The sequence below is a fragment of the Periplaneta americana genome, chromosome 7, assembly GCF_040183065.1.
Source record: "Periplaneta americana isolate PAMFEO1 chromosome 7, P.americana_PAMFEO1_priV1, whole genome shotgun sequence".
Classification (NCBI taxonomy): domain Eukaryota; kingdom Metazoa; phylum Arthropoda; class Insecta; order Blattodea; family Blattidae; genus Periplaneta; species Periplaneta americana.
In genome coordinates, this window is record NC_091123.1 from 131,606,125 (window position 1) to 131,630,104 (window position 23,980).

The 23,980-nt window shown below is 35.1% G+C and overlaps 1 protein-coding gene across 3 annotated transcripts in view; it reads left to right on the forward strand.

Moving 5' to 3' along the window:
- The first annotated feature begins 947 nt into the window (after positions 1-947).
- Vps35 (Vacuolar protein sorting 35) overlaps positions 948-23,980 on the forward strand; it is a 69,791-nt gene continuing 46,758 nt past the window's right edge. For all 3 annotated transcript variants that reach the window (XR_011333171.1, XM_069831317.1, XM_069831318.1), the window contains exons 1-6: positions 948-1,066; positions 1,284-1,482; positions 1,825-1,948; positions 3,490-3,688; positions 16,144-16,338; positions 21,770-21,853. Coding sequence is in view for 2 of the 3 variants with exons in the window: in XM_069831317.1 (XP_069687418.1) it covers positions 1,064-1,066; positions 1,284-1,482; positions 1,825-1,948; positions 3,490-3,688; positions 16,144-16,338; positions 21,770-21,853 (804 nt within the window). In the remaining variant the exon portion in view is untranslated. The remainder of the gene's footprint in view (positions 1,067-1,283; positions 1,483-1,824; positions 1,949-3,489; positions 3,689-16,143; positions 16,339-21,769; positions 21,854-23,980) is intronic.

The following is a 23,980-nucleotide window of genomic DNA, read 5'->3' on the forward strand; positions in this document are numbered from 1 at the left end:
ATAATATGGTACATATACAAGCACAACCTACTTTCCACGCCTCTTCTATTTCACTACATTTCATGGCATCAGCACAATCGTTATCTACAGTCATTTCTGCCATAAATTCTACGATTAATATCAAAACTGGCAGAAAATTACAACTTATACACAAAGACAAAACACAATAATGAAATTGTATGTACTGCACATACCAACAGCACTATGATAGCAATAAAATCCTAAGCCCCGTTAAAATATATATCCAAAAGACACAAAATAAATCTTTTTCTAAAATCAATATAACATTAAAAACTTATTATTAAATATTTAATTAATCTAAATTAACGACCGTCCAAAAAACAGTATTCAAAACATGCATGTGAAGTACACAACAGAATCTCGGAAATTGAAAAAACTCGCTCCGCTCGTTTTTTCCTCCATTCTGTTATAATGCACTTCCTATACTTGTATCACAGTCTACTTTTATCACACGTGGCCACGATTATAACACAAGTGACGTAATACTGGAGTACAGCCCTTCAGGCCAGGCCTAGAATGCGAGCGTATTCGAGTATTTAGGGGGCCCATGAAAGGTTTGCTAAAATGTTCCTCAATGTAGGCTCGGTTGATTTTTGCAGGCTGGTCATAATGTACATTGTTACACAGTTTCGGACAATTTATTTACTCTTAGTTACAAATGCACCGTATGTTTTATATATATATATATATATATATATATATATATATATATATATATATATATATATATATATATATTGTTGTTTTAATCATTTTAACTCTCCATTGTATGTAGTTTTGACTTCTCAGACTATTAACATAAAATTTACAAACGCAGTTGCGATGTATCACTATTTACTATTTCATTGAATTAGGTACAGTACTTCAATTGTTTCATCAATCATGATCACGTGAGTGTAGTTCACCACTTTGATAATAGGTGGCAGCAATATGGCAATTGAACGGAAGGGGCGTAAATGATACTTTGAAGACCGGAAGTAGAAGTACTGATGCAGGGTCTGTCGTTGGAGAAGTGTCTGTTTACCACTCCAGTACCTCGAAGATGGTAAGCTTTAACTTAGATATTCGAGATTGAATTGTTTTACTGCTGTATCAGTAACTTTCAGAGTATGCTACCCACTTCATGATAGTCGTTATGATATCAATTCCTTTAGGAAGTTAAATTGAAGTTGTGTCAACTCTGAGTTAGGTTATGTTATATGATTTTATGAAAAAAAAATATTACTGTTGTACGTTTATAATTTTAATGAACCTTTTTCCAGCCGATGACGCCACAGCTTTCACCCGTCGAAGAGCAAGAAAGGCTCTTGGATGAGGCTTTAAGCGTTGTCAAAATTCAAGCATTTCAAATGAAGAGATGTCTTGACAAGAGCAAGCTTATGGACGGTCTCAAACATGCATCAACAATGCTTGGAGAACTGCGCACGTCGTTATTGTCACCAAAGAGCTATTATGAACTCTGTATCCTTTATAACTTTTTAATATACGTATTTAAAGAATCTGTCATTCTTTAACTCTCAGTAAGTGGCCTACTGCTCTTCAGTAGATCAGAACTGAATTATACGTAGATGGTGTATTCTGAAAGACAACCTTGATTTTGACACTCGTGTAATAGTAATTGTTCGTTAGACGTTTTTGATTCTGACAGTACCAGTAATTTACAGAAACTATGGCGTGGAAAATGGGTTAATAATGTGAATATTCTGACATTTTGTATGTAGCCATTAATTTAATCTAGAAGTGTAGTATTTAACTTTATGAATAATTATTTATTCTGGGTATTGCCCTTAACCGAAATGTAAGATATGGCAATAACGGATGAACTTCGTCATTTGGAATTGTACTTATTTGATGAGTTTCAGAAAGGACGAAAAGTAGCAGATTTGTATGAACTAGTACAGTATGCTGGAAATATAGTACCAAGATTGTAAGTATGATTGCAGCATTAATAGAATATTGAGGCATATGCCAAATCGTTTGGGTTATCCATAGACTGTAAATAATATTTTTTTATGTTTTTAAATAAGATATTTTAGGTAATTATCGATGTTACAAGTACGTAGTTCATATGTGTGCAATCAAGGAGGCAAAGGACTCAACTTTTATTCTGTAAATGGGTCGACTTATTAAACTAGGCCTACGTAATAATATTGTTTAAATATTTAAACATATTGCTACAGACTTGTGTTTATTTTAGAACTAATTCTCACATCTCTGCCTAAAAATGCAGTAGGACATTTGGGATTCTTTTATTATAGGATATCGCTTAATTTTCGTCAAGTTTGACAAACGATGACGTCAGAACACTAACTTTCTCACATACGTCGACCTCATGTTACTGAGATATCACCTCAACTAACCCACTAACTTTCTCACATACGTCGACCACATGACATCACCCCATTCTCCAATATAGCCAACATATATTCTCATAAACACACTACCGATATCCTATAGTCATATAGACCCGGACATTTTTAGGCTAAAGGTAGGCTTATTTGTAAACGATCTAAGACAAATCGAGATGCAATAACATTCTTTTGTATTTAAGCCAACATTTCATTTTAAGTGGTGTTCACATTTAAAATGACTATATCAGAGCTGTAGCTATTTTTAAATGTCCTACTTAAGTGGCAGATTTGGCTGAAGTTTTAGAAAAATTTAATAACGCATGCGAACAAAATTGAATAAGACTTGCAGTTAATGTAATGGTAATTCTTCAGAAAAGCTACACTGAAGAAGGCACAATTGTTTCTTGCTTCAGTGGCTTCTTTGAGATGTATAGCTATAGTGATAAAACACGTGGTTTTAGTTTGCAACCACAAATATTTTCAACATAAAAATCGTTTAATATTTGTATATTCTATATTCTAATGCACTGTTGTAATTCGCCCCTCCCTACTTATTACCAATACACAGGGTGCGAATTAAGATTTCTGATGAGGAGGGATAGAATCCTAGATGGAGAATATCATACGTAAAATTATTATTATTCTCATTTGATATGGCTCAACGCTTGGTCATACTGAGTTGCTTGTCTTGCATCTTGTTCATAATAATAATAATTATATCCATGAGCAGACTTAAGTTAAGATATGTAGTCTAATTCCTAAGTTACTGATTGTTGTTAAAACTTGCCGGTGATGATATTACATTAGTATTATTTTTTTGCTTACTTTATACTGTACTTTATAAAATATACTCGAATTAAAACAGTTATATTTTGTGAGGGGGGATAGAAGTTATCCCTGGCAGGGATGCTTATATGAATTAATGAGAGGGGAATAACTTTCCAACAGGGGGGGGATCCCCCCAAGTTAATTCGCACCCTGCTAATATAACACTGGAGAGTTACAGGACGCAATATTAGGGAAACTGACCATTTCCTTAGCATTCGTCCTGGACCAGCATAAAATAAAAATAAACGAACTTTGTAAGTGTTAATTATGAATTTTTTATGGTTGCCAGATACCTGCTAATCACTGTTGGGTTGGTGTACATCAAGACCAACACTTGCCTTAAACGAAACTTGTTGAAGGACATGGTAGAGATGTGTCGAGGGGTGCAGCACCCTCTACGAGGCCTCTTCTTGAGAAACTATCTGTTGCAATGCACACGTAATGTACTACCAGATGTGGCAGAACCAGAAGATGAATCTGAAGGATCGGTATGTTGTATTTTTATTTCCATTTCAATTCATGTGATGTTCGAATTATGTTTCAAAGATTTTAAAATTTAAGAAATTATTTAATATAAAATATTAGGTCATGACAGTATAATAATTGGGAAAATTCCTAATAGACAGGCTTCTGTTGGATCTAGTAACTATTACCAACTTTTTTTTTTTTAGTTATATTTTAGTGAGTTTTTTGTTAGTTGTAGGTTTTCATACCAGGTGTCGTCAGAATTTTCGTTCATTTTGAATGGATAATATAATATGTTGTAGTTGGTTTGATATGTGTGATCATAGGCTATATTTTCTCTGATGGCTGAAGCAATTGAAACTTTTCATTTTACCGTATTTGTGAAAGATGTCCAAATACAGAATAGAGCATTAAATCTTGTGTCAATTTCGATTTAATTCCTTCGCTGAAGAATAAGAATTATGTCGATTGTAGAGGAGAAAACTCTGTTTCTGTAACTTCAAAGAATGATTTGCTGAATTTTCCTTATAGGTTAAGGTGTCATAAGAGTTCAAAGAGGACTTCATTTTGTGTAAATACATGGTTTAATTATGCGAAATTGACTGTACATCAGAGTATTGGTTTAGTTCTTTGTCGGCTGCATGATTTAATTTTAGAAGCAGCTGCTTCTGAAATCTTCACTAATATTAACTCTATAATGGATTCACTTTATTTGGTAAGTTGAGCAATTACAATATTTTATATTATGTTTTAATACCTTCTTTAAAATATCAATATATTTATAATTTTCCATCTTGGATTTTGGAGTGTTTAGTGGCATTTGAAGTCATAGTTGGTAGTACTTTATTGTGGCAGTTTTCGCCCGCCATTTTGGATTTTGCCCGCCTCCTAGGAAATTAGTCTAGTGATGGACAAAGTTGTTCTTTTCTCGGAACAGTTCCGACTGTTGCAGTTCAGGAAAAATGCTATGTTGCAAACAATAGTTCCGAAATAACAGTTACAAGTAGAGATGAGTCCGAATCGTTCATTGATGCAAGCCATTTCTTTGACTCTCGCTCCTTTTGAGGAATTCAAAAGAGTACCCTCCCTCTTCCCCAAGCAGCTTTCACATAGCGTTGGAGCACTCATCACTTGGACTACTCTTGAAATATGTTGTCGGCATGGCATAACACATGCTTCTCAATAGATGACATTCCAACGCACATTCGAATTGGTTTTGGAAACTTGCTGTGTATGCGGGCAGAAGCTTCATGTTTAGTAGATAAACAGCTGTTGAATACAAGGTCAGAATGCAACACTTAGGTTTGGTACATAAAATCATAATGACACATTAACCAATTAAAAAATTTGACGTGACATTTAAAATGTGTAGCATATAATTTTTGTTCTCAGTGTTATGTAGTAAAAAAAAAAAACTAAAATCTTTAATACTTATTTTTACTTTTCTTAATGCTTAGTTATAATAATAATTACATTATAATTTCATAAATAATAAAAAGATATAACTATATATTTATATATTAGCAGTAGTAAAACCTGAAACCCCCACACTGGCTTAGTAAAATGTTAGAAATGCATCTGTACCTATGTAATAATTTAAACTTTGCATCACATCTCACTCTGTTTCATTAGTGTCATTACTCATGACCACATTCCAAGGATTTCAATTTCCATGCTTCCCATCCATCCACTTGAGAGTTCCAAGTTCCAACGAAGTTCCAAGTACAACATAAAGAACAATGAGAATAATGTAGCCGGAGCTATCACGGGTCGACGAAATGGGTTCCGACTGTTCTCTGTTGTCTCGGAGTCGGAACATGCCTTGCGCAACGCAGTACTGCAGGCCCGCAACAGCTGGACAAGTGAGCAGCTCGGAGTCGGAACAGTGTTATTTTGGAACAGGAGGTTCCGATCTACTGTTCATTTTTGCAACAGTTCCGAGACCGGAACAGTTCCAAAATAACTGTTGTGTTATTTTTTTTTCCCTCATCTCTAGAAATTACCAATAATGGCTTCATTAATAACGTGCAGTGGATTCCTTCCCATTGTGATACAGAGGAAAATGAAACGGCAGACTTTTTGTCTAGGGTACTGACATTTTACATTCACCTTATAACGGACTTCCATTTTGTTCTGCAAAACAACTAATCAAAAGTAAATTCAGATCTGCCCAAAAAAAAAATTCGAATGGAGGAAATGATAAAACCTGGGAAATTTTAATGACTAATCCTGAGATAATTCTCCAACAGCCACGTGAATCTGCTGTTGGATGTTCAGGTTGATAAGTTAATGGGTCATAATTGTTTGACAAAAGTTGTTTAGCAAAAGTAACTACCAAATATTTTCACTCGGTAAAAAAGAAAGAGAATTCAATATCCAATACAATGGCCAACACCTTCCTAGGACTTATGAATCCAAATATCTTGGAGTTATTTTCGATAGTAAGTTAACATGGAGCAACCATTTGAAATACATTTCTGAAAAAGCTCGTAAAAGATTCTCCCTTCTAAAAACACTAGCAGGAAAGAAATGGGGATGCTCTAGGAATACTTTGAACACTACATACAAAATATTTATACAGCCAGTGCTGACATACTGCAGAGAAATTTTAATTACTTCACCTTTCATAAACGAAATAGAATATGTTCAAAACCAAGCTCTCAGACTCATTACTGGTGGAATCAAAACAACTCCCATAGATTCTATGAGATTCCTCACTAATATTAACAGCATCAAAATAACAATAGAAGAAAAAGCACTGATTCAATATGAAAAACTTATCAGATTACCAGGAAACAATTGGCATTCATACAGTCCTCTCTGTAGATTGAAAACTCAAAAAAGTTTCATATCCATTGTTCAAGAATTAAAACAGAAAATCAATATCCCAAATTTAAAAGAAAACCTACAAATTAAACCAAACCCTTTAACTCTATTAAATATAGAATATAATCTAAATTTAACAGAAGAAATACTAAAATCAGAAGTAAACACTGAAATACTAAAACAATTGTCTTTAGAGACAATTAATATTAGGTACCCTCCACAAAACTGGCTTCATTTATACACCGACGGATCCTTGATCTCCAGAGAACAAGGTGCCGGTGCAGGTGTTACCTGCTGTCTCTTCTCACTTTATAGATCTCTTGGGTATGGAACAACAAGTTTTGATGGAGAAATCATTGCAATAAGTGAAAGTCTCAGGAATCTTCTATGCCACATCAATAAATTTAAGAATGCAGTTACATTGTCAGACTCCAAAGCAGCTATTCTATCAATCGTCTCTAAACACACACCTTCATCTCAAACAGCAGAAATAACTAAAATGCTCTCTCAATTAATATCACTCAATAAAAGAATTGTATTCTAATGGATACCATCCCATTGTGGAAGCCTGGGGAAACGAGAATGCGGATGCTTTAGCAAAGAAGGGCAGCACCGCTACTTACAGACCTGTTACTAAATCTACGTATTATTCTGTGAAAAGATTTATTAAATCTACATACTTAGACTTCAACAAACAAAATTTGATAACACAATCCCAAGGGAAAAAATGGAAAACTCTGCATCAAAATCTACAGTTAATTCCCGATTTACCAAGAAAATAGTCTGTAGCTGCATTTAGATTGGCAACAGACCATGATTGTTTGGCCAAACACCTACATAGAATTGGAATATATCAGTCCCCTAACTGTCCATTGTGCAACTCAAACCAAGAAATGGATTCGGAACACCTCAAAATCTGTGCTTCATTGGCTGGCCATGATAATATCTTTGAAAAATATTGGAGTGCAAGAGGTCAAATGACTTTATTGTCAAACGCCTGGCATTAGAAAACAACATAATTGTTTGACAAGTCACCTCACAGGATAGGAGTTTTTCATACACCTGTCAGTGTATTGTGTGACTCAAATAAAGAGATGAACATGGAACACATCAAAAGATGCAGAGCATTGCTACAAGAAGATAACATAGTACAAAAATACTAGAGTGCAAGACGACGAATGACTTTATTGTCGAGTGCCAAGACATTGGATCAATAACAACAAAATTGAGATATTATGAACTGTCAGAGTAGGATAATACGAAACGTGCATGCATTTTATTTTCGTCGAAAACTGATTCTTGGTAGGAATTATGATAAATCTTATATGTATAGGAAAATTTTAGTAACTTTTGTGTTTGTTGGTGAAATGCAAAAGTATAAAAGAGCACATGACTCGGAATGATATCTCATTGCTGTGTTACTGTAAAAATTTACGAGAGGTGGACACTTTCCGAAACTTCTCAATATAGTATTTCGTGCGAGATCGTGCGTATTTGCTTGTTTTCCGCACAGAACCAATACGCGGTAAGTGTGAAATACCACATTCAGTATTCCCAACGTAACACACATAACAATTTCCCTCTTCTTACCGCTTAAGCACAACATTCATTTTACTGCTTTAGGCTTTTAACATATTATTTTTAGAGACGTTTAACATAGTAATAATTAGACTTCGTGGAATTGCCACGAGAATCGTAAGGTTTACTACGCACGCGATATAGACTGTATGAGAAGGGGACGTGCAACGGATGGAGTAAGCCTCTGATGTAAACACTGGGCAGTATGTTGCGGTTACAATAAAACCTGTTTCCTGCAGTCAAGAAATATAATGATTGATCATTGAAGTAGGAAATGACTAAACATGTAAATACACAATTATTTTGTAGTGAGATATATTAACTCTTAAAATTTAATGTAATATACTCACATCATCCTTGAATATGTTTATTGCAGTGAAAAGTTATGTACATTTTGAGTGACTGCAAAGTGAACCTCCGATGGTCACTCAAACAGTTTTTGTATTGGGAAAATGTACGTTCAACATCACACGATGTAATAGGTACATATTTGAAGAATGGAAAGTCACTACTTTTTAGTACACCAACTTCAGACATCTTGTCGTGACCTGATAGTACATCATTTATAATACGAAGTTGTGAATAGGTAGAATTTTCAGCAATATTGTTTCTCAACTTACATTTCACTTTTTCTGAAATTAGTGAATTGTTATTTTGGATAACGGTTTGTGATACATTATACACTATATTAAGGGCTTCTGAGAGTTGTACTGGTTTCGAGGGTAAGGGTATTCCAGGAAATTGTTTGGAACAGCAACACTCTCATTGTAGTATGTTTGATTGAATTCTTGTCTGCACTGAACAAATGTTAAGCTTTGACTATTTCAAACAAAGTAATGCAAAAACAAGTGCTTACATAGGTATACATTAACTGTAGCTGCTCTTTCTATTTGGACCGGTCACAACTCTTAACATGAACTGCTTATACTACGAGACCGGGCGGTCACTCACCTCCTCTATACTACCGTACATCGGCAACCTGATAGCATGCTGCGTGTGGCAATTCATCGAAGTCTAGTAATAATTATAAATTGGAAACTTACCACTGCAATTTCACCTAAATTGCAATGTTAATTATTGTTTTTAAATATTTGCAAAAATTAAGTAAAGTTTACTACTCCACGAAACTTATTGCATTCCTGATGCAAATAACATTAAGGAAGCCGTGAAAAAATCAACAAGATTCCAGATGCCGATGTTATTACTGCAATATGTTATATAAATAATATTGTTAAAATATTAAAATGAAAAATAAATCATTACATAACCTTACTGTTTGTTTTAAGTTCGCATTTATAGACTGGGGGAAAAAAAAGACAGACGTATATCACTGCCTGCTGGAGTATAGTAAACACAGAAAACATTTTATAGCAACAATGTTGAAGAAAGATATTTTGGTTTTCCGAAGTTGCCGTCATTAAACAGAAACCAATATGGAGATTTCATTGCAACTAATTAGAAATTCGTCTTTCAGGTATGTAATAAACGATCTTCGTTGTATTTTTACCTCCTGAACACGATAAAAACATTAGATTTTGTCAGAAACCTCATCAATTCTTAAAAATTAGTTAGAAAAGCTTAATATGTGTACATAAATTTTTCATTTGTATCCAAAAATACTATATTCAAATCTATACCAAAGTAACCTAAGACACCCAGTTACTTTTGAATGAACAGTTGCCATGAAGGATTGTGGCACAACAAAATAATTACAGCGTATTAAATATAAATGTATAAATAAATGGAAATTTAAAAATTGGCAATTTATCCTTTGAAGAGGTGAAAAAATTCAAATATCTTGGAGCAACAGTAACAAATATAAATGACACTCGAGAGGAAATTAAATGCAGAATAAATATGGCAAATTCCTGCTATAATTCGGTTGAGAAGCATTTGTCATCTAGTCTGCTTTCAAAAAAACTGAAAGTTAGAATTTGTAAAACAGTTACATTACTGGTTGTTTTATAAGGTTGTGAAACTTGGACTCTCACTTTGAGAGAGGAATAGCGATTAAGGGTGTTCGAGAATAAGGTGCTTAGGAAAATATTTGAGGCTAATAGGGATGAAGTTCCAGGAGAATGGAGGAAGTTACACAACACAGAACTGCACGCATTGTATTCTTCATGTAACATAATTAGGAACATTAAATCCAGACATTTGAGATGGGCAGGGCATATAGCACATATAGTTGAATCCAGAAATGCGTAATTATAGAGTGTTAGTTGGAAGACCTGAGGGAAAAAGACCTTTGGGGAGGCCAAGACGTAAATGGGAGGATAATATTAAAATGGATATGATGATAGAGACTGGATTAATCTTGCTCAGGATAGGGACTGATGGCGGGCTTATGTGAGGGCGGCAATGAACCTCCAATGTTTCTAAAACTCATTTGTAAATAAGTAAGTATATTAAATATACTTTCTGACAATGTGAACAGAACTGAAAAAAAGTATTTTCGGGAATTCTGTATGATACAAACACAGTGTGTTTTTGGAAGAAAGAAATTGCCTAAAAGCATGATTTTTTTAGTGGCATGATGTTTGAAATGTAAGGGTTTATGCAGTATTTATAAATATATATTTGTGTTACTAGAATCGGTCAAAAAAATTGGAAGAAGTAATGATGCAATATAACCTACATGTCACTTAGCTATCCCCTCATCTAAATCACTCTTTACCTTGTCACACTCCTTGGCCTCCTGTTACTTAGCTATCAGCACATGTGCCCACGTCATGTAGAATACCTGTATTTTCATGTACAGTATATGAAAAACAGCACTGTTTGCCCTTCTTATTAATTACTACACTCTTCTTACACTTAGTCCTATTTTCAGATCATTCACATTCAAAATATTTCCATAGTTTCCAAAAATTAACATGACACACTCACAGCACACCATGAACTAACACAAAATTTTTGTAAGGAGTCAAAATCGTAACAAATGCACACAAAGTAGCATAAAGTTACATTGCAGCTTCCACATCATTAAAACATTCTGCACAAATCACTTGCATTGTCTCAAATGAACGAGTTACAAAAAAGAAACCTCCATACAAACATATACACTCTCTATATGACTTAGGCCTAATCTCCTATGATCCACCTTAACAATATACCCATAGTAACATGATGGCTACTGTCCACAAACACGAATTATATCTCTAATAAAATGACCAAGAATGAACACAAAATAGAATCACAATTACCAGAAAAGGAAACATAATCTGTCCATTTTCACAATCAGTCGAACTGCAGAGAGAGAAAACCAGATCAGTACAACAACGTTTAATGCTATGTTTCTAGTGTCTGGACTGGAATACCGAATAAGTACCCAGCATTTTTTTTTTTAGTATATCTTATCTTCCTGGCAGTTGCTTGTTTGCCATCTATTGTACAAATTTATTGTCGTATATACAGTATATACCATATTTACTCACGTAATTCCACTCCTCCCCGCATATTTTTCTGTCCCTCCCCAAGATTTGTACGACATGCTTTTGAGAATTTTATTTTCCTTGCATTTTTTCCCCCTCATACATTAAATAAAATTGGACACTTATTTTTCCATCAAGAGTGTCTTTCGTGAAGATTCCAAGTATCAAAAGAATGAGGATGGGAAACCCAAGGTCATTACCCATCTTTTCTGTAATGAAAAACATATATGATTCCTCTGACGACATGGAAGATGTTAAAGATTTTGTTGTATGTTGAAAGTAGTGCATACAGTACTGGCTAGTTACATGTTACACTAATCAGACTTCAGATGCATACAAACAATTGTCCTTCCTCTGACACACATCGTCAAGTGAGATGTACTGCCTGATAATAGTAGATGTATCAATGCCTATGATGTCACACAATTCAAGTAATTATTCACTTAAAATTTATTGTTTTGACTGAATCTTGGAACATAAATATAGGCCTATATTTATTTAGTGAGTTCTTGATACAAAGATATAGATTACTTTTTTTTTAAATCTAGAGCTAAATATTTTTGAGGATGATTATATTTTATCATTTTATACTACAATAAACACAAAAAATTCAAAATCGTAAAATTTACACACTTTCACTTAAAATTTGTTTTTCAGAGTAATTGCCCATGTGTATTATATAATAATTCATTATTTGAAGGTTAGTGACATCAAACAAAATTATAGTTGTCGGTAAATAATCATTAGATATTCTTTTTGGATGTGTAATGTCTATATTTGCTCTGATGTCCATTGTGCAACTCAAACCAAGAAATGGATTCGGAACACCTCAAAATCTGTGCTTCATTGGCTGGTCATGATAATATCTTTGAAAAATATTGGAGTGCAAGAGGTCAAATGACTTTATTGTCAAACGCCTGGCATTAGAAAACAACAACTACAACATATTTGCTCTGATTATTAGAAAAGCTGAAAGGATTTGGTGGAAAAGAAATTAATACTGGTCGCCATGAAAATGCTTATGCCATATTCGACAAACTCATTACTGTGAATAAACCTATTCCTAGACACATTTGGAGTCTGCATATATATAACCTACTTGGAAGAGTTCATTATAATCACGAGAGAGGGGTTATAATGTTATTCAGTTGTGCTTTGATATGGACACGAAACAGATGCATTCACAATACATGTGTAACAATAGAAAGTTAATACAAGCTTGGTATTACTCTCATACAGATGGATAAATAACAATAAAAATATTTACGAGATATCATGTGCCATGGTTATCTAGCATCTGAGTGAAATAAAGGTGATAATGCCAGCGAAATTGGTCCAGTGGCAAAAGTTATCGAGCATATGCTTTTAGTCTTGCTGAGTTGAGGGGGAAACCCTGGAAAAAACCTCAATCAGCTAACTTGTCCCAACAAGGATTTGAATCTGGACCCACTTGTTTCACAGTCAGACATGCTGTAACTCAACAATTTATATTTCCAAAGCGATTTTAGAATGGCTGTCACTGAAAGTTCCAAGAAAAATATGGCCGTTTTATTTTGCATATATACGAACGCAAGATATCTCAGTACACTCCCAATTAAGTTGTGGAAAATAACTATAGATAATACGAGAGTGCATGATAATTACTGATAAAACCATCCATGCTGTCACTGATAGTGAGCAGAAACACTTTGCTCATCAAATAGACTTATAAAACAGTGCTTTTAAGAATCAGCAATTCATTAATATGCGAACTGCACTAGTGTTAACTTCTACATACCATTGACCCATTTTGACCCTGCACTATATAAGTTTGCAGTGTTATTAGACCTGGACTGTATTATTGTAAGCTCTCTGAACTTTGAAACAAATCAAGATAAGCTGCCTATAATGAGTTCAACTGTTTATGCAATATGGTGGTCTCAATGACAACTGATTGTAAGACGGCTAGCAGTCTAACTTTCAAGAGATTTTGATCATTTTGAGATAATTACAAGATATTTGATGGAATTGTGATAATGTAATAGTTCATTAATAGTAACAAAAGTGTGTTGTAACGTAATTATTTAAATGTGAACAATTTCAGGTAAGAACAGAGATTTGGGAGGTTTTGACAGCTCTCAGAAATGTAGTAATACGATGTAGGATTTTTTTTTTTTTATTTTATGCATTAGTTAGTATTTTATTGAGATTTCAGTTTTGTAAGTTTAAAAAAAATAGAGAAATATTACGGACTTCTCGGATCTGTGTTAAAGCTATAATTTATATTATTATTGGTACAAAATTACTCATCATTTACGAATTTATAATATAGCTGAAGTTTTTGTAGTAGCGGGAAAAATGTGATAATTAACATAACATACATTTGCGTTAGAAATTTTAATCATGATATCAGTAATGCCGATTTTTAAAAATAGATTTTATTGATTGTTCAGCGCTGTAGCACTATACAGATTTGTGGAAAAAGAAGTAACATACCTAACAATAATTAATTAACAAGAAGGAGGTCAGCCAATTTTTAGGTCTCTCTCTGACAGAAAAAAAAAAAAAGGTTTGAAAACAATTAGGCCTGTGTTAAATTAATAAAATTATATATTCTTCATCAGATGAAGTGAATGAATCTGAAGGGTCTAGTAGAAAGTACTATGGAAGATAACTCTTGATTCTTAACGGTTGAATGGATCTTTTTCCGAGGGAAAAGAAGGCTGCCCCTGAGATATTGTTAAGGCGGGAGAAGAATGTTTTTGCCTGCGTAAGGATGAATTCTTGTACAATGTATAATCCCAGTTCTCTATATAGTTGTGAATTTCGGACAAACCATGGTGCATTAATAGCAGTTCGTACTACTTTGTTTTGAAAAGATTGTATCCGAATTTTGTTAGGTGCTGCACCACTCCAAATAATAATGCTGATTGAAAACCAACAGTTAACCAATTTTAAAACTACAGATTTTAACTTATCGCCGGGTAGCCCAGTTGGTAGAGCAGCTGGCTGTGGACTGAAAGGTCCGCGGTTCGAGGGTTCGATCCCAAGTGGTGACTGGATTTTTCTCGTTGCCACACTTCCAGAACGGCCTCGAGGTTCACTCAGCCTCTTATAAAAAAATTGAGTACTGGGTCTTTCCCGGGGGTAAAAGGCGGTCTGTGTGTGGTGCCGACCACACTACCTCATTGTAGTGCCAAGGTCATGGAAAGCATGGGGCTCTACCTCCATGCCCGCCCAAGTGCCTTCATGGCATGTGACGGGGATACCTTTACCTTTTACAGATTTTAACTAAATTAAAGTTACTTGAGTTGTAGGACTTCTAACACAAAATTTTTGTGTTATCTCTCCTTTACAAACGGTATTTTGTATTAATTCCACTGACCTTGATAATACAACTTATCTTGAAATAATTTGGCGATGAGATTTTTACAGAAATAAATATTTTTAGCATTGTTGAGTCGAAGTAATGGTTTTAATGAGCCATCTTTATATGGCAAAATTATGAAACTTTGGATATTTAACACTTTTCAGTAGGAATATTTGTTTTAACACTGAAATGGAAATGGATCATCCCTCCTCATGTGTTGGAGATTTGACCTGTGCTATAAATGTTTTGTCCTGCTTAATAAGAAATGCAACATAAAAAAAATACACTGATCTTGTAATAGCTTCTACTAATTTTAAAACAAACTTTATAATTTGATTTTTGTAAAAATTGACTTATGTAATAGCAAGACCAGTTTTATTATCTGTGAGCAGTATGATAAATACAAACTAGACGAAGACCATTGTTATTGGAAGAAAAATAAAGAAGGTAAACTTGCGAATTCTAAATGAGACACTAGACCAAGTCGACAGCTTTAAATATACTTGAGGTGTACTGTAAGCAGTAACGTGAGCTGTTGCCAAGAAGTCAAAAGGAGAATAGCAGTGGTAAAGGAAGCTTTTAATAGAAAAAGGAGCATCTGCTGCGGATCTCTGGAAAAAGAACTAAGGAAGAGACTAGTGAAATGCTTTGTATGGAATGTGGCATTGTATGGGAAGAAACATGGACATTACGATGAAGTGAAGAGAAGCAAATAGAAGCATTTGAAATGTGGATATGGAGAAGAATGGAACATGTGAAGTGGACAGACAGAATAAGAAATGAAGCTGTGTTGGAGAGAGTGGGTGAAGAAAGAATGATACTGAAGCTGATCAGGAAGAGGAAAAGGAATTGGTTGATTCACTGGCTGAGATGAAACTGCCTACTGAAGGATGCACTGGAAGAAATAGTCAACGGAAGAAGAATTTGGGATGGAAGAAGATATCAGATGATTGACGACATTAAGATATATGGATCATATGAGGAGACAAAGAGGAAGGTAGAAAATAAGAAAGATTGGAGAATGCTGTGTGTGCAGTGAAAGACCTGTCCTTTTGCAGAAAACTATGACAATGAATGAATGAATGAATGAATTCGAAACTTTATATTTCTTGAGCACTTTCCCTACTTAGTGACAAGCACTATTCTTCAAAACAAATTTCACGAATGTATAATTTTTTTTTGCTTCCACCGGATATTCAGATGCCTGGCGATCTATTTTAGAACCTCTATCACATGTGATATCTTCACTTTCTTCACTGGTAGTTGAAATTAATAGTTTTTTTTGTTTCAGGTGCGAGATTCCATCGACTTCGTGCTTATGAATTTTGCAGAAATGAACAAGTTATGGGTTCGAATGCAACATCAGGGACATTCACGTGATAAGGAGCGACGGGAACGTGAGCGTGAAGAACTACGTATTCTTGTAGGCACTAACCTTGTTCGACTTTCTCAGTTGGAAAATGTCAACTTGGACAAGTACAAAAAGGTAATTATACATAGTTAGCAGAACATTGCTTGGTGAGGTGGTTGAAATAACATTGACTGGTAGCGAAAGATGCAGTCCCATCACCAATGCTACATGAAAGCTTTGGTAGCACATTCGTACATGGCTTAGTGACTTACTGCCAGTTTGGGGGATTGTCTTATAAGCAGATCTGGTTGCAGTCACCAGTTCTGAACATGACTTTTTTATGGACGAAGCCAAGTTATGAGGATTTTTCTCAGTGTTCTCTGTTTTTCTCCCTTCATTCCGTCAACACAGTCCACATCTCTGGTCATAAAATATAGCATTCGTGTGTTGTCTGTGCTGACTAGTTCACCTGCTATAACACGTGTGTCCTCTTCATCATCATTATCATCATCGGCTTAACAGCCCAAAGCGGGCCATGGCCTCTCTCAAAACTGATTTCCAGATGTCCCTATCTCTGGCGACCTGCCACCAATTCCTGATCCCCAACCGTTTCACATCCTCCTCGACCCCATCCATCCATCCATCCATCTATCTCAGTCTCGGTCTCCCAACATTTCTTCTATTCTCCACTCTGCTTTCCATTATCCTCCTCACCATATCCCCTCTCTCCTTCCTCTGAACCTGTCCAGCCCATCTTAGTCTTGCCACTCTAATATCCGTAATAATATCTGAGAAATCATATATAGATTGACAAATCAAACTGAAACCCTGACCAAGTTACTACGTGAGCGCTGGCTGTCTTGGGGTGAGCAGGTGAGAAAGCACGGGAGGAAGGGAGAGAGCACTATGAACTCAGCGTTGCCACATTTAGTAACAGGGATACATAACATTGTTATTATTATTATTATTATTATTATTATTATTATTACTATTATTATAGAAGTAGTATTTATTAGTATAGAATGCAATGCTCGTCTGAGGCACTCTCAACTACCCTTATAACCTATGTCATCTTGCAGTGTAGCACGGAGTTTCTTTAATGTAGGTACTTCATGTTTTACTGTGTAGTACTCTTGTATTTTTCACCTTATAATGCACCTATCCATGTCATCCAATATGAATTTTTTGCTCACTTTTCTGTTTTTACCCAGTGTGGATAATTTGGTTTGGTTACTGTCAGCTACTTTCATTTCTCTCCTAATTTTTTTAATGAATGATTCCTATTTTCCAGTTGCTGTTGTAGCTCGTTTTGTTGCTTGAGAAGTGGCAAATTAAATTAATTCCTATTCTTCTCAGCATCAAACAACTCAATTACCTTGGCAACAATACTTCTTCCTTCACTATGTACAACTTTATTCTTGCCTGTCTCCATCAGTGTCAATTAAATATTTGATAATACTGTAGCTTAGGAACCTTTATACATGCATGCACGGACACAACACAACTCACAATCAGTTAGACTTAAATCGGCAACGTTGTGATCGCAGTTGTATTGTACTTGCAGGTCCACTCACAGTTTGTCAAACTTGCTAAGAAAAGTATTAAAAGGTTGACTAGTTGCCTGCAATGCTAGCATAATGGAACCTACCTAGCCGACAGTCGAGGCAAAAATGAAGAATCTGTTATTGTGGTAATACTGGAGAGTGGTTCTTCTATTGGTTGTGATGCCCACACACACACCCTCTCAGATACTAACGGGGGATTGGTGACTGAATGACTCGGGTTGAGGGAGAGAGAAAAAAAAAGAGAGAGATTCCAGAAGTTGGCGTGTTTTACGGGATTTCACTTGAAGTTGTCAAACTATAGTTGGCAGAGTTCTCTGTTGTATCTTATTCGCCACTCTCCGTTTTCATTGGTCGGCCCATAGATCTTCCTTAGAATCTTCCTTTCAAACACCCGAAGTCTAGCCATATCGCCCACAGACAATACCCATGTCTCTGCCCCATATGTCAGTACAGGTTTTATTAATGTCTTATAGATTCTTACCTTCGTTTCTCTTGTGAGTATTTTGGATTTGAAATACTTTAGTAGCGTAAAGTAACATCTATTGGCACTCTGTATTCATCTATTTATTTCTTCTTTAATATCATTAGTATTATTCATTAAGGATCCTAAGTATACGAAACTATCTACTTTCTCAAATTTTTTATCGTGAACACTGAAATAATGAAACAATTGTCTTTAGAGACAATTAATATTAGGTACCCTCCACAAAACTGGCTTCATTTATACACCGACGGATCCTTGATCTCCAGAGAACAAGGTGCCGGTGCAGGTGTTACGTGCTGTCTCTTCTCACTTTATAGATTTCTTGGATATGGAACAACAAGTTTTGATGGAGAAATCATTGCAATAAGTGAAAGTCTCAGGAATCTTCTATGCCACATCAATAAATTTAAGAATGCAGTTATATTGTCAGACTCCAAAGCAGCTATTCTATCAATAGTCTCTAAACACACACCTTTATCTCAAACAGCAGAAATAACTAAAATGCTTTCTCAATTAATATCACTCAGTAAAAGAATTGTATTCCAATGGATACCATCCCATTGTGGAATCCTGGGAAACAAGAATGTGGATGCTTTAGCAAAGAAGGGCAGCACTGCTACTTACAGACCTGTTACTAAATCTACGTATTACTCTGTGAAAAGATTTATTAAATCTACATACTTAGACTTCAACAAACAAAATTTCATAATACAATCTCAAGGGAAAAAATGGAACTCTCTGCATCATAATCCACAGTTAAATCCCGATTTACCATGAAAATCGTTTGTAGCTGCATTTAGATTGGCAACAGGCCATGACTGTTTGGCCAAACATCTGCTAGAATTGGAATATATCAGTCCCCTAACTGCCCATTGTGCAACTCAAAACAAAGAAATGGATTCGGAACACCTCAAAATCTGTGCTTCAGTGGCTGGCCATGATAATATCTTTGAAAAATATTGGAGTGCAAGAGATCAAATGACTTTATTGTCAAACACCTGGCATTAGAAAACAACAACAAATTTTTGATCTTCTGTTTTTAGGAAATCTTCATTTGTGTGTTTCTTCTTGTCATTAACTATCATATGTTTCGTTTTTCCTTCATTTATTTCCAATCCCATTCTCTCCTCTGAGTTTTTGTAGTGCCACAAACGTTCTCTTTATGTCTCTCTCCGACCTGCCAATAATGTCGATGTCATCTGCATAAGCTAGTACCTAGTACTTATAAAAAGTGATCTCTCTTTTTTGGATGCCCGCATCCCTTATTACTTTTTCCAGAGCCAGATTAAACAGTAGATATGATAGAGAGTATCCTTGTCTCAGCCGCTTTTTAGTTAGAAGTCGTGTGTCCTCTTAGTAAATCCAAATATGGTAGATGGCACTAGTGACACTTGCAGATGACTCAGAGATCTGAGGGATGGAAGCCCTTCCCCTGGTTCGTCTCTGTGATTCAGAGATTTGGGACGAAGTTCTATTATCTAGGGAACGGTTTTTTGGAAAGGAACACATGCTGTGGATTTATATGGTCGAACTAGGTAGCCAGTAATGCATAATTGGCATGCAACTGATCCGATACAGATATTGTATTTTCTTAAATACCCCATGTCCTCGAATAAGCTGTGCACCTCACTTTTGAAAGGCAAAAAAGAAAAGACAAATTACAAAAATAAAATTTCAACAAATGTATTCACTACAAATTAAAAACAATAAATACAAATACAGTTCACTTGACAATAAATGTTATCCTGGAACAGGATGCATTTCAAACCCATCCTGTGCGCACCCACTGCACACGTCAGCTGTCTTGCTTATTTGGCCGTTTACACAATATACTGCAACATTAATAGCACATGTTAGTAAATTGACTACCTTTATTTTGTGTGATACTACGTTGTGTGTTATAATAAATACCTGCTATCACTATTAACTTCTTCATTCTTCGATGTTTTTACCATTGAACAGTGTTAACAATTGAAATACCCATGCAGCCACTGGCGTGGCTCGTCGGTTAAGCCGCTTGCCTGCCGGTCTGAAGTTGTGCACGGACGCGGGTTCGATCCCTGCTTGGGCTGATTACCAGGTTTGGTTTTTCCGAGGTTTTCCCCAACCGTAAGGTGAATACCAGGTAGTCTATGACGAATCCTCGGCCTCATCTTGCCAAATACCATCTCACTATCACCAATCTCATCGACGCTAAATAACCTAGTAGTTGATACAGCGTCGTTAAATAACCAAATAAAAAGAAAGAAATGCCCATGCTGGAAGATAAATAACATGTGCTATCACCTTATGAGGATAATCAGGCAATGTTGCCAACTTCATTTTAAATAAGACGCGTACCCATATTTTTTACTTTTATATTTCTGAAAAAGAAAAGTGTGCGGGGTATTCGAGAAAATACGGAATATAATAAGCCTACTTGAACTTTACTACTTAATGGAGATTCCATCCCATCCTGTAATGTCGTAAGTCATATAAATTGAGGGAAAGAAGACAGAGGACAGACACTGGAAAGTTTTCTTTTCTCAATCGTACTATCAGGGACTGGAATGCTTTACCTGCAGAGTTACTAAAGGCTCTACCAACAACCAAAAATGTATTTAAAAATAGGCTTAAGGACTTTACTAATAGAAGGTAATTATACACAGTAGTTAAAGGGTGTAAATGATATTTTGTTATTGAAGTGTTGTATCAGTGAAGAATTATGTTGTGTCAGTGAAGTGTGTTGTGTAAGTGAAACGTGTTCCTGTCAGTGAAGCTTTATAGTTTATATTGGCAGTGCAAAGTATTTGAACAGTGAAATGTTGTTGAAGTGTCAGTGAAATCAGGATAGAATCAGTGAAATGTGTCGTAGTTCCAGTGCAGTGAGTGAGTTGACAGCGAAATGAGTGTAATGTTGAAAGGTACTTGTGCATATATGAACATATCATACTCGTGGATTTTAGTTCGAACTTAGGTTTAAGATACAAATTAGATTTATTTTAAATGTTATTTTTAGTGATCATGCTTCATTTAATTTAGGATATTCTCTGTTATTATTATTAGTATTAATTATTAGTATTATTATTAATTGTATTTTTAATTAATAAGTTTATTATTGTCATTATTGAGTGTAATTAGTTACCACTGCCACCGGGTATATACCCATTGCAGTGTGAATGAATACATACATATCTTCAGAGACTGAATCATGCAGTAGAATTCACCTGCATGTTATAGGTAAAGGAATAGGTAACTGTAATCTTCAAAATAACTGAAATGCATACTTGCTGTCTCTAGAATATGAACTTTCATTATGAAATACGTATTTCTACTTAAAATTACCGTCTGAAGTTTCAATGCAACTCTAGTATTGAAAATACAATACAGTAAAATCCCGCTTAATCGAACTTCGGTTAACTGAAATGGAGTAAAGATACCTAGCATAAGCACCTAATAGTTGCTCCAACCTGTACTTAACCTTTGTGGTTGGAAAGTATGGTTTGCTCTGCAACAACTCTTAACTTTATCTTTTCAGTTGGTTTTGCCTGGAATTCTGGAACAAGTAGTCAGTTGCAGGGATGCTATTGCACAGGAATACCTCATGGAGTGTATTATACAGGTAAGATGTGATGCATGCTATTTCAAACTTTCAGAGGAGTCATAAAACTGACTTTTCATTTCCTATGCTGTCTGGAGGAAACACAGACACGAGGTCTATTGTCTGATGTCCAAAATTTTAATATCCCCTTTGTTATGTCCATTACATAAAAGTCCACTGAATTATGACCAAGAATTGAATGTCCCCTTTATGTCCATTACATAAACATCCACTAAATTATGACCATTGAATTATTGGTCCACGTTATTTTAGTCCAAAACACAAATTTTATGTCCAAATTTTTACGTTCACTGTATGAATGTCCAATACATTATGTCCATCTACAAATTTTATGTCCACTTAACCAATTAGCTACTTGTCGTCTTTTGCTGCTTCTTCATTTTAATATATATTGAAACTTACACCAAACCCTTTAACACTATTAAATATAGAGTATAATCTAAATTTAACACAAGAAATACTGAAATCAGAAGTAAACACTAAAATAATGAAACATTTGTCTTTAGAGACAATTAATATTAGGCACCCTCCACAAAATTGGCTTCATTTATACACCGATGGATTCTTGATCTCCAGGGAACAAGGTGCAGGTGTTACGTGGTGTCTCTTCTCACTTTATAGATCTCTTGGATATGGAACAACAAATTTTGATGGAGAAATCACTGCAATAAGTGAAAGTCTCAGGAATCTTCTCTGCCACATCAATAAATTTAAAAATGTAGTTATATTGTCAGACTCCAAAGCAGCTATTCTATCAATAGTCTCTAGACACACACCTTCATCTCAAATAGCAGAAATAAATAAAATGCTCTCTCAACTAATAACACTCAATAAAAGAATTGTATTCCAATGGATACCATCCCATTGTGGAATCCTGGGAAACGAGAATGCGGATGCTTTAGCAAAGAAGGGCAGCACTGCCACTTACAGACCTGTTACTAAATCTACGTTTTCCTCTGTGAAAAGATTTATTAAATCTACATACCTAGACTTCAACAAACAAAATTTGATAACACAATCCCATGGGAAAAAATGGAACTCTCTGCATCATAATCCTCAGTTGATTCCCGATTTACCACACAAATTGTCTGTAGCTGCATTTAGATTGGCAACAGGCCATGACTGTTTGGCCAAGCATCTGCATAGAATTGGAATATATCAGTCTCCTAACCGTCCATTGTGCAACTCAAATCAAGAAATGGATTCAGAACATCTCAAAATCTGTGTGTCACTGGCTAACCATGACAATATCTTCGAAAAATATTGGAGTGCAAGAGGTCAAATGACTTTATTGTCAAATGCCTGGCATTAGAAAACAACAACATATATATTGAAACAATATCTAAGAGCTTTAAGCTATGTTGCAGTGTTACCCTCTTCCTTGTAGTAGTTGTAAATCTGAGCAATCTGGTCTGCGTTTCTTAAGTTTATCAGGTACTACCAAGCAATCGGGTTATTTAATAATTTCATTGTTCTTCTAGTCCTTATTGAATTCCATGAATTTGCAGATTGATGAGAGTTGTGTGATGATGTGTTTTTGAAAGTGATTTTTCCATCCTTCAACTACATTAGTTGTTCGATGTTGTCCATAAAACCAATGTAAATCACACCCCTTTTAAGAGACCACCTCTCTCCCCGACCACCGACCAGTGATTGAATAGCCATTTCCTTAATTTTACCCCTTTTAAAAGACCATACTGTCTTTTAAAAATTTACAATTTAGTATTTTATTGCATTACTGTAGCATTGTTAAGTGATATCGTATTTTCGTTGAATGCTCACCTCTCTCTTTAATCCCTTAAGGAATGCTGGGGATTGCCAGGTTGAAGCCAAGAGAGAGTTTCAGTCCGAGAAAATGTGACTAGAACAAGCCTTATGTAATATTGAGATTCAACAATCGGCACCACTAAAAGACTGTATGAATCGAGAACATATAAATGAACTTCTTAACATGTTAAAGAATAGTTTTGAAAATGAGATTGTAAAAAGGAAATGTAAAAAAATTAAACAGAGCTCAATTTATGATTTTGTGAAGGGGAATCAAAGGAGAAAATAGGAAAAATAACGTAAAATAAAAAAAAAATAAAGTTCTGATTTCAAGCTTTTATTGTTAGCAATACTTTCCAC